This window comes from Apaloderma vittatum, unplaced genomic scaffold, assembly GCF_000703405.1.
Source record: "Apaloderma vittatum isolate BGI_N311 unplaced genomic scaffold, ASM70340v1 scaffold44073, whole genome shotgun sequence".
Taxonomy (NCBI): Eukaryota; Metazoa; Chordata; class Aves; order Trogoniformes; family Trogonidae; genus Apaloderma; species Apaloderma vittatum.
The window spans coordinates 1-12,034 of NW_009710614.1; the positions used below are offsets into that span (position 1 = coordinate 1).

Here is a 12,034-nt window from a genome sequence, read left to right on the forward strand (position 1 = left end):
GTGCTCCCCTTTTGTATTTGATTTTTGCCAAGTAGCCAAGTAGCCTTTATTAAAAGGTTGAAATTAACTTCTCAGTATCTTTTAAGCTTCTAAACATGGAATAATCAGTGCATCTTACAGATGTGGAAGAGAAATATTTCGGTATCATAACCACAGTAGTCTTGTCCTCTGTGAACAGTAACACAGTCTATAACACTGCGTTGACTCTTCAAAACCCATTCCCGTCTCTCCTCTTTTCTTATTCAGTGTTTTCCTTTTAGATATATCAAGAAATTCTTTCATTTCGCATAAAATGAAAAAGATTATTATGGAAGAATTCATAACATTAAATTTAATGCATTAGTCTAGCTGTGATACAAAAATTATTTGAGATACATTTACGTTTGATGTTCTGATAAATTATCTAGTTATTTACAGGATTTCCCTCAGTAGTAAAACACTGGCAATGTGCAGAAACACAAGAAACTATTCATGGTGCACATTTATCCTTTACGCAGTTACATGAAGTTGTTAAATGACAGAAAGATTTTGCTATTACACATTGTATTTTAATTACACATGATAGTAACCAAACCCACAAGACAGTGTCTCTCATGAATTTCAGAACAATCTCAGCTTGCAAAACAGATCAGTTTTCTGAAACACAGATAACTCACACAGGTCTTGCATTTAGAAGACCACAAAAAGAATTATAAAACAGACAAAATATCTTTGTTTAAACATTGTGCTTATAGACAGCCATTTCACCTCACTTCAAAGTGCTATGAAAATTACTTTCTCTAAAACTTTGTTCCGTTTGTTATTCCAAATTTTTTCCTGAAAACAATCTTGCAGCTTAATCCTTAAATTGCTTCAAGTTTTGATTTCTTCTAGTGAGTACCAACACAGGAACATTCTAAACTTTTTAAGCGAAGTATTTGCTACAGCTGCGCTTGATCAACATCCTACTTTTTCCAACAAGTGAAGAAGTACAACGAAGTTTCTTTCAAGAGCCATATATAAGCAGAAAGTGCAAATTCTGCTCTGTATGCTAACAAGTAAGCGAAGGAGTTGCTACCAATTTGGGTCTGCTGTGCCAATTTGGATATGGAGAAGAAAAACATCCCTTATTGTTTCAATATTCAGGTCCACATTTTCTCATTTGCAAAGCAGATGCATTGCTTTGAGAGATTGACTAGAATTACCTGCAACAAATATTATTTTAGCATAGGATCTTCTGTTAGCTGACAAAACAGTCACTGTGTCTTCGTTATTACTACTACATGATTTCATCAACACATTTCTGTCTGAAGGGGCCCAGTTCTGGTTTATTTTCCTATCTAACTCCTGTCTCTGAGAGATGACCAGCATACAATTCCTTCAGTGTCTACCTATCACATGAGAAGTCAACAGATCTCTCTTCCATAGTTAGATAGTTTGCACAGATGTGACAGTTTGCTCGTCATTAACTGACCTTGAGTCAAGGTCAGTTGATGACAGAACAGAACAGAAAGATCAATAAATGTGTATAAGAGCTTTGGTATTAGGGAACCCAGACAACCTGGTGCAACTTTCTTCCCTACGGATTTGAAAAGAATGCTGCTTGGCTGCTGCTTATATTGATGTTCCACAAAATATTTGCAATTCTTTTTAGCCAAAGGGCTAAGGTAGTGCGACCAGCAACTTCAGAGCATACCCTGAAACAAAAATCAGTCAGCTCAAAGCCTGAGGAAACAGCATCAACGATTAAAGTAGCAGTAATATGGAAGGCATGGTAAGCGACAGTTGTATAAGTAGTCAGTAATTTGTCATGGCTCTGTTTCAAATGCTGACATTTCCCATGACTTGGATTACATCTATCATGATGAGATCATTACATCACCTATCACACAAGTGTCACTTTGTTAAATTTGAAATAAAAGCTGCTAGACAACATACAACACAAAGTTACACAAGCAAGGAAGTATACGATGATTTCACAGGCAATTTGGAATTGGGCATCTGACTTTGAAAACTCCTCTCCAAATCATTTACCGTCTTTCACTAAGGTCCAGCAACAGTTCTCTCCTCTGCTTCATGCATCTCTTCAGTCACCCAGAGCCCACAGAGCTGTGCTGCAGCTTGAAGAGTGGTATGAGTCTCATGCCCTGTTTCCATACTGCTTCTCACTAATTAAAAGGGCCAGTGATTCTTCATCACGCATGACACTTGAGTCCGTACACCGATGCACTAGTTTCGCAGCATTATGTTTGCACAGATTAGCGGAACTCTCCAGATCATGTCCTCTATTTCAAGAGGAGTGTATTATACCTGGTGAGAGTCTACAGGAAGTCCAAGAGGGTGCTCAATGACCTACAAAAGTCTGACTTTAAAGTATAAATTGAAAACCAGCTGCTGAACCCAGAAAGGGCAATACTTAAAGAGGAATAATAATGTTAAATGTCTAAAAGGTAGCTATAAAAAAAAAATTTTGTGTACATCCACTGCACATAGGACATGGAAAAATGGGGCTTAAATTATACGCTGAAAAACTTAGGGTATGTAGCAATTTTTGCAACAGTAGTAATAATTACAGGAAACTTTAAAGAATAAGTTAGACAAGCATTTGTCAAGAACGATACAAGAACTTGATCATTCACCTTTAGAATGAGAGCAACTATCTTCGGAAGGTTCTTCTTTTCCTGTTGCTGCCCCCTGCGTATCTCTATGGTTACCAAACACAAGCGTCATCTCCAGCTGTGCACCTACAGTTACATATGCATATGTATGTGTCTACATATGCAAATTTCTATCTTCATTACACCCAGTTGAAGGAGATTACCCATAGGTAAGCTGATTTTAATCATTTAAACATCTAAACGTTAAAACACCTCAGTAAGCCCAACAGATCACTGTAAGCAGTATGTAAATTCTTATTCCAAATTGTGTTCTCTTAAATGTTACAAAAAAACATCTCTAACTCCTTTATTTTCTAGCACTCCCCTTGTCTGTCATCAGGTACTTTTTAGATAATAAAACAAATGACTGGGGGCAAACACCAGAACTAGGAAAATAGCTGACTTCTGTCACAGTTGCGTGCTACATCTGAATAAATGTTACAGTTCAGTAGATATACAGGTAAATAACGCATTCATAAAGGCACAAGATCTCAAAGGAGTAATCTGTAACTGGTAGACTGAGGACTCTGCAACAGCATGTGACCCAGAGCAACATGCAGCTATGGGGAAGTACAGAAACATTCTTTGATTAAAAAAATAAAATTGCAGCAGTGGTACTTGGGATGTGTTACTTGCAATCCACTGAAACGTCTGCAGCCGCAGTTAGAGCACCAGCAAACTACCCTTTTTTTGCTCTGTACCCTCAAGCCAATATGCATTGTCTGCTGCCAGTTGCCACCAGCAAACAAAGGCATTATGATCAGAACTGTGTAGGACACCAAAAATGAAACTTAAAGAAAATGTCACATATGAGATACTCAGTTCAGTCTATAAGGTTATAAAATTCTAAAATAACTTCTGAGAATGAGAATCCTGAAGTCTGCCTTGGTCTACATTAGTTTAAAAATTGTATTTGGTTTTGGTTTTTCCTCATTTTATTTTAGAAATAAAAAAGAATAATGGCAAAGTGATTCTCACACACTGCAGAAGCACGCGCAGTGTTTCTTCCACTGTGAGAGGAGTATAAAAACACTCTTATTTATATGTTAGACTGAATGACCGAGGTGACAGGAGAATCGGGACTTTTTCACTGATTAAAAGGAACGGGCCAGGTGCTTTGTGCCTCCTATGTAGCCAGAGTGTGCAGTTGCTTGGTAACTTGTTCTGAGCTACTGCATATTAATGACACATACATGTAGGAATACAAGGCTGACGGCTTCAATATATCAGCCAAAATAGTTTGCAGCAACACAATAGCTTACAGCAATTCAGGAAGTGTAACACTGAATTTCGGAATGTGCTTATATGGTTTTATAATGAGAACTTTTGTAAATAAAAAGGAAACAAGTTATTTATATGTGACTTGAGAACCTACAAAAGGCATAGTCTACAAACTAAATACCAATTACTAGCACTATTTAGTTTTTCATGGGGCATCATGTAATATCTCAGATTCAACAAGCATAAACTGACAGAAACGTTATGATCTTCAAATTTTACCTAAGTTCTAATACCATACCCAAAATAGGCCTTTCAGCATTTGGGCTAGACTCACTGTCTTCTGTATGTACATAACTTAATTCTAATAAGCAATAAAACCAATTTATAAATGTCCTCTTGTAAAAATGAAACTGTTCCATTTATATGGTTCACTCAGACTTAAGATAATAAATTGTGCAAATAAGAAGTAACTTTATGCAATTCCTCCCATGCAGCAACAAGCCACGACCATAGATTGTCCTTGCATCAGAGTATGCAAGATTCTGTTTCACTCCAGCCTTGCCATTAGCATAAACTGCGTAAACCAATTTAAATCAACAGGCTTTTCAAGCAGAAAAGCAGAATCCAGCAATAGTCAAACCTCACATCTTAAAACTGACAATGTAATACTTCCATCACTGACGACAGCAGCATAACAAAAAAGAATGGGTCTCTGTCCGAAATGGATTTGAGGGGCTGCAAGAAACCAGCAAAGTTGTGAGCATGGATTCTGTAATGTCACTATCAGTATAATTTCCAGATCAAAGAGCCAGCCTCCTGTTAAGATGATCAAATACGATCTTGATTTCAGATGACAAGTCATCACAACACTACATTAGGCAGAGTATAAAAACTTCTCATCAGATTCTCGGCTAGCTAAAGTCAATGTATTCTGGCTGAAGTCAGTGAAACCAAACACACCGCTATATGAAACAAAATGTTCTGTATGTCTCAGACCTAGAAAAATTTCTTAAAAAATGTCCATAATTTTTAATAAAAATTCCCTGTATTTCCCATGATCTCTCAAAACTGAGCAGCAGGACCCTAGCATTTACTTTCAATATATTTCTTGCTTAACACTAATTTTTATTTTAATTTTAAAATTGGCAACTGATAAATAAGATTTTCATAGCTACTCACAAAAATTAGAAAGCAAATACATTTGTTCCAAGATTTAAATTACTTGTATAATTTAAAGACTAATCAAAGACTATTTAAAGACTGTCAAAGCTCTATAAAAGTAAAGAAATATATTTACCTACTAATGTAGGAAACTATCCACAAACTTCAGGAGATGACCAAAGGTGCAGAGGATAGGCTAAAGTAGAAAAATAAAACAACCCACGAGGTCTATGGAAAAATGAGTAAGCAGCCCACAACACTGTCAGACAGACTTCATCCTCTCTTCCTTTACCCTTTTTTTATTAATTTTTTTTTCAAAAAGGAAATAATTTTTCTGTTATGAAACATATTGCCAGGGATGTAGTGGAGGCTAAAAGTTTAAATGAGTTAAAGGGAGGATCAGCCAATTCTAAGACATGTGCCACCATTACTGTTACAGAAACGATCTGCGTCATGTCGGAAAGGAAACCGCTATTTTGATAGTGACACACGTTATTCACTGAATTTGTCTTTTAACTGGTTGTATAATTACTAATATTGAAAAGAGTCATTGCCATGCAAGAAATGCAACTTAGAGCACTTTGTGCTTTGAGAGAACTGTGGTCCATCAGCTCATGACCATGAAGTCTTAAAACTTTTGTTTCACTTAGATGCCAAGAAGTTGTGAGGTGTACTCAACTCCAAATACTTTAAAATCATTCTTGAAGCAGATTACACTTCATGCAAAATCCTCCTTCAATATACATTTTTTCTTTTCAGACTTAATGCATGAGGACAAACCAAACCTGCATAACCACTGACATCAGTGCAAATTTTTCAATACATGTTAGCAGCATCAGAAATTGTGCTCAGGTATCCTTCATAAAGGAAGTGCTTCACTCTTCAAAACGCTTTTTAGCAAATGTTGGTAATGAATCACAGACTCTCACTCCCAGTCCCACATGCTCTTCTGGAGACTGTTATGCAACTTAGTATTTTAAAAAAATCACCATCCTAAATGTGTACTTTGTACAGGTTTGTCCCTTTTTAAAGTCTGATGATTTAGAAAAGCTGCAAGTACTACAAAACTAGGCAGTTTTGCTTTTTCTTGCCAAAGAGAAAACAATTAAGCATTATCAAAAACATAAGACTACTGCCGATCTTTAAACATCCATAAGGCTATAAACATGAACCGTATGATGGCTTGTTAACATCAATATTTGAACAGAGACATGCAAAATATCTGTGTTCAAATATTCAAACTCTATGAATTCCAAACTCTACAAATTAATTGCTGGGCAACTCCCCAAGAATAGCAAGACACAAATCTCTTCCCATTTCATATGGTAAACATAATGAATCCTGAAAAAAGAAAGAGATATTAGACAGCAAAAGCCTATACAACTATAGGGCAAGCAATAAAACATTTAGTTTTGATTTCTTTATTTCATCAGAATAGTTAGATAAACATGGAAACATCTGCAACAGGAAGACTCGGGTCACTTTAAAATCTGATAATGCTGAAATAGAGGTCAGCAAAAACTAAAGGTGTGGGGAGAGCACTTTAAGTCTTATTTGTATACATCCTCCTGCATATATATTTATACTTCACAACTCCAAACCGCTAACTTAACTATGCAAGTAAACTGGAACAGTAGGCAGAAAGGAACCATGTCCATATGAAGACAGTTAGCCATGCAATAAAATTAAAGATCACTACAACTAGCGCCACCTTAAGGGGGAAAAAAAATAAAACTGAAAGGATACATCATTGTGCATGTCACAGGCATGAAGTTGTTTTAACCATCACAGAAACTGTCTTTAGAGTGATGTCTGCACACCTCTATGTCATGAGTTTAAATGTGTTCCCAAAATATAGCACTTAGCTCTCCCTCTGGCAGGAGTGAAGAAAAACCACAACCAAAGTAGGATGTGAGGTGATACCGTGTTTGTTTTTTTTCCAGAGTTAATAGAATTCTGGAAGAATAAGTAGTTTGTGCTGTCAGAATTAAAATCCAAAAAGAAACAAAAGTTTGTTTCCCTTTGAAAAGTTGCTTTGAGTCAAGATCTTCCTTTTTTTCTCTTACATATGTAAAACTTCTCTTCATTTTAAGACTTATTTCAGTACACTGAGTGAAGTAGAAATTAAGTGCACACACTGGAACATGTACAGAATTTTATTTAAAAAAAAACATCCCAACACAACAGTACTATGCTGGCTAGAAATCTTTTAAGTGTTATTATGAAAAGACTCAACTTATCTCTAGGAAATAAAGTGTTTGGGACCAAAACCAAGAGATGATATTCCAATCAAATGTAAGTTTTATGAAAAAAAAAACCACCACATTTTTTTTTAATCGACGTTTTAGAAGCTGGAGAAGGACATGGAGACAGAAATGAAAGAACATTGTCAGGGAGTCAACAGTATGGATAGTCACTATGCAATATAAACATTACAACTGCAGATCATTTATTCAGAATAAATGAGTCAGAAGTAGCACACTCCCTGGAAGAGGGGAGGGAATCTCCCTTTAACGGGCTAAAGCAAGAAGTTCTCGTTGTATTTTAAGCTAAGACTCAGCTAACATAAGGCAGCTTTTCTATCAGATAAAGCAAGGCAAAAGGATCTAGTACAGCAATGTCCTTACAGTCTCTTGCTCCTGAGCTCCCTTCTTCAACTCTTCTTTCTCTTTGGGTGACGGGAAGGCAAAGAATGCCCTGTCCCTGTGAGCCCGTACTACACCCTGCTTGCCCCTACAGCAACTGCAGGTATCTGAGATTCCCCTCCAAAGAGATTCACACATGGAAATCTGTTGCATAAAGTATTATTGAAGCATAAGCTGAAGGGCAGATGATTTAGAATCAATTATTTTTTGTCCATCATGACAACAATAAAAAAACCCAAAACAAACCACCAGCAATTCCTTACTTTACAGAAATTCTCCTAGAGTAGTAGTTCCCAGTATCTGTCAAGTTTTTATATTGCAAGAGAACAGATGCAGCCAAAAGAATGTTTACTCTAAAACGACTGAACTATGCAAGCAGGCACAGGCAGCTCCCAATTTAATTTAGTACTCAACAGCACCACTCAGTGGTGCAAGCAAAGTCGCCACCGACAGGAATGAGAAGTTTTAACACCAACCTTTTTTTGCTTTTGTTTTGCTTCTTTACCCCCTGCACATGATCCAGGTCTGATTCGTCTGTCCTCACTTGCCATATACTGTTACAGTGGCTTTACTAACAAGAAAGTGTATCTACCAAGCAAAAGAAGTTCACGAGAGCTGAACCTCCAGGCCAGTAGAACCAAAGGCTGGTGAGCATCAGAGGCATTCATTTTTAAGAGCTTTCACAATTCCGCTGCACTCTGCCACACCGTTTCTGGTCACACCGTCTGAAGCAGCATTTAAACAAATGATCCACCTTAGTATCTGTTTGTACTCCAAAGAGCAAACTCTTGGCTCACAACTTGTGTTTTTATATAGATGTGGGTCACAAAAAAATGCAACATGTAGAAAAACTGAAGACTGTCAGCAACTGAAACATAATAATCATTTTCACATTCCATCAACCAGTTATAAAATTATTTAACTCATGCATGTACATATGAGGACACAGTAACTAATAAAAAGAAAGCCTTTTATTCAGAACAGGTTAGTGCATCTTTACAAGAAAGTCAGGATTTCAACTTACAAAGTCAGCATTATCATTAGCAATGCAACTTTCCCAAAGAGGAAATCCTTGTCATTTATCAAACGTCACCTGCAAAAGTGTATAAAAAAAAAAAAGAACAACCCACACCAAAACTCAGCCATACCCACACTCCAAAATCTCTATTTAGATTATATCTGTATAGAGAGAGATAGATAATAACATGTCTTCATAGATGACAGCTACATCAATTTATACTTCAGGTCCCTCTCCTCCAGGAACCAGCTACAAAAGAAGAAAACAATTTTGTGTTACTGCCATAAATTTGAGTTTCACAAACTCCTACATGACAGCTATCGCTTTACAAAATTTTAGCAGATAAAGATTTCATGGTAGACCAGAAAAGTGGTTTTTAGATTCAATACTATCTTCCTCTCCCAACAGAGGAAGTCAGTTACTGCCAGAGAGGCACGTGCCAAAAAGAACCTCCAAAATACAAAGAATGTTTAGCAAAACACAAAGGAGTTCCTAGATAAAACACATTTTGGGTTTTGTCTTTGTTATTCACTTCAAGGAGATGATCCTGTCAAGAAACACAGTTGATTTTTAAAAGAACAAAGAACATGCTTCCTTTAATGAATAATTTCTCCAATTGCTGGTTCTTCCCCAGACTGTTGCTGTGCTGGGAAGTTGGTTTCCTCTTTCCAACTTGTATTGATCACCAGAACGCAAAAACTAATAAAGAGCCTGAACCCTTCTATAGGCAATAGCTAGTAAGTCAGCATAGTATTTTTCTGTGGAGGAAGTAAAGAATTGAACAATGGAAAAAGAAATACAAGATAAAACATGAATAAGGAAAAAAAAGAAGAGGAAAAGCATACAGCAATAAAAGCAATAGTTAATAATTAGCTGAGTATTTCTAAAGACAAAGGGCTTCACTGCCTTTGGTATCGAAGTAGGAAAAAGTCTAGAGAATAGTCTTGCTAATGTGGGAGGGCATGTCCTCAAAGGAGACGTGAGATCTAATACAGAAACATATCTATGTCTTGCTGAAAATTTCCACTCTAAGAACCACCAGCTTCTACTTCAAGAGCAGTGTTCCTCCATCTGAACTGGACGGTAAGAATTTTACCCCATAAAAGAAGTCAGAACATGCACTATCCTTTAAGAATTCAGAAGAATAAGCAAAGCAGAAAAAGGCTTAGAAATGAGGTCAAGATCACACTCATTAAGGCACACAGTGAAAAGGTGCAAGGTAGGTAAGACAGTAAAAACGGATATTATTCCTCATTCACACACAGCTGACATAAATTCAAATCAGTCTTCTGCTTCTCTTCCCACAAAATTAGGAATGCCTTTAAGCAAAAAGTCCAGACTTTGTACATAGCTATGCAGACAAGCAAAACAATACTGTCGGTCCACTTCTGTGGTATTTAGGAATTTGTGGGATTCAGCTTAGGAATGAGAATCACAACATTTAATTACTGTTTCAGTACTGATCTACATACATTAGCACATGAACTAAAAATCATAGTGCTTCTGGTTTGGTATAATTCCACAGATGTCCAAATCTTTTTTTCAGAGCACATAAAGGTACAGCTCTCTGGGCATCACACGGTATCATAATCATTAAATGACTCTACAAACTTGTAAGCATCAAAACTGCTGCAAACACATTCATACATACAATAATGGATGAAACGTAGATGCGTTCTGCCTACAGATCTATGCAGGCAAACACTCACGAGTTAAAACCACTGTATGAACCAGGCTACAGAGTGAGTAACAAAGCCAGCAATTTCCTGACACACCTAAAGACCAGAAACATTCACCAAAATAAAATCTAGGAAATGCTCTTTTCATTATTTTTTTTAAACTGTAGCATGTACCAAGTAAGGAATAAGATAATTTTTTCAGCATCATTCATACACATATTTGCCCCAGAAGTTACCTGTAAGTACCTTATGTAACGAACTGTCTGGAAAACTCAGTGTAAATTAGCTGAATTCAATCACTGATCGATTTACAGTTACAGAAAATAAATGCATGTGGCCTTTTCACAACAATGACTTACCATCGTTATGTTATTTCCGTTCAGCAAAATCTGGTCTAGCTTTGTGATTCTTCTGCCCTCAGGTGTAATCTCACTGAAGCAACATTAGAAAAAGTAAGCAAGAATACAAAACCAGGGACAACAATTTCCGTTTTAGTTACAGAAGTGATATAAATCTCTGCATTAAGATGACAGTTGTTGGAACTAACAAATAAATTAGCCACATGGCAGGGTAATCTTGACAAATTGTCCACTTGGGTAAGAAAAGCTACCTGGCAACTAGAAAGATCCACTGTACTTTTCTCTCAGTACATAAACGTACAGATTCACCCTCTGAAGGTTTGCAACTTCTTGAATACCATCATTATTCAAAATAGGTTTCAAATAGCAACATGGCATGACAAAGGAGTAAATACTTATTCTTAAATCTGCTGACTTTTTAAACCTTTACCTAGACCTTAAGGAAATATAAAAGCAAAGAAACTAGTGGAAAGAACAACACAGAACTCATGCAAAACTAAGGCTACAAATTAGGAATACGATTACAATTATAAATCACTATTTGTCTGACCTGAATAGATCACCTTCTAGAGTTTAAGTCCAAGGTATAAACTATTCTGCTGGTAAGTATTTAAAAAAGGTAAAATCACTTTGCTTACAGATCTACATAATACTTTTTCTTAGAAAATTAAACACTGAATAGCAACACGAGGTAGAAGTAATACTCACAACTCTGTAACATCTTCTAACACCATATCTAAAAAGTCAGTTTCAAGGAAAATAAAGCTCTGAGTTTTAAAATTAAAATACTTAAAATTAGTTTAATTTTAAACTGTGACTTTATTTGTAAAATAAATATATCACAATGCAAGTGATCCATACAAAAAGGTTCCAGTGAACTCAAACTTCCCAAAAGCAAAAAAAAAGAATGGACTCTGCCAAAGCACAGATGGCCTTAAGTGTTTCTATCAAAGGATACTGACAAAGTCATCAAATCCTAGGAGGGTTCCAACAATTTCTTTATCACTCTTCATCACAATATGAATGCGAGAACCTATGCACTTGTCTACAAGTTCTGTAATTTAAAAAAACAACCAAACGCACACGTGATTGTCTTATAGAATACGCATTTCCCGAACAAATCCCCTGACACTGTGACGGCAAAAAAGGTAATTGCAACGGACACTACTAAAACACACCAAGCAACCCCCCCCAAATTAACCTTAACGTGTCGTTGCACGCTTTGCCGCGGGAGGACACCCCGGCCTGAGGGGAAGCGCCCGGGCCCGTTCGAGCTTCCCGCCAAGCAGCGGCCACGGCGCTCGCGCCCCGCTGA

General features: G+C 36.7%; 1 protein-coding gene across 1 annotated transcript; it reads right to left on the bottom strand.

The window, feature by feature from the left end:
• Nucleotides 1-8,897: 8,897 nt before the first annotated feature.
• On the bottom strand, nucleotides 8,898-11,768 carry LSM5 (LSM5 homolog, U6 small nuclear RNA associated (S. cerevisiae)). Its single transcript, XM_009867330.1, has 4 exons — nucleotides 11,678-11,768; nucleotides 11,428-11,455; nucleotides 10,720-10,792; nucleotides 8,898-8,930 (listed from the first exon to the last, which is right to left on the bottom strand). Exons 1-4 carry the CDS (start codon nucleotides 11,730-11,732, stop codon nucleotides 8,898-8,900), a joined length of 189 nt encoding a protein of 62 aa, XP_009865632.1. The 5' UTR covers nucleotides 11,733-11,768.
• Nucleotides 11,769-12,034: the final 266 nt, after the last annotated feature.

Coding starts and splice junctions, on each gene's coding strand:
- LSM5 (XM_009867330.1), bottom strand. CDS start 11,732: ATGAAGAGTGATAAAGAAATTGTTGGAACCCTCCTAGGATTTGATGAC. Junction 11,456..11,677: donor AGGATTTGATGACTTTGTCA/GTATCCTTTGAT, acceptor CTGACTTTTTAG/ATATGGTGTTAGAAGATGTT. Junction 10,793..11,427: donor TTAGAAGATGTTACAGAGTT/GTGAGTATTACT, acceptor ATGTTGCTTCAG/TGAGATTACACCTGAGGGCA.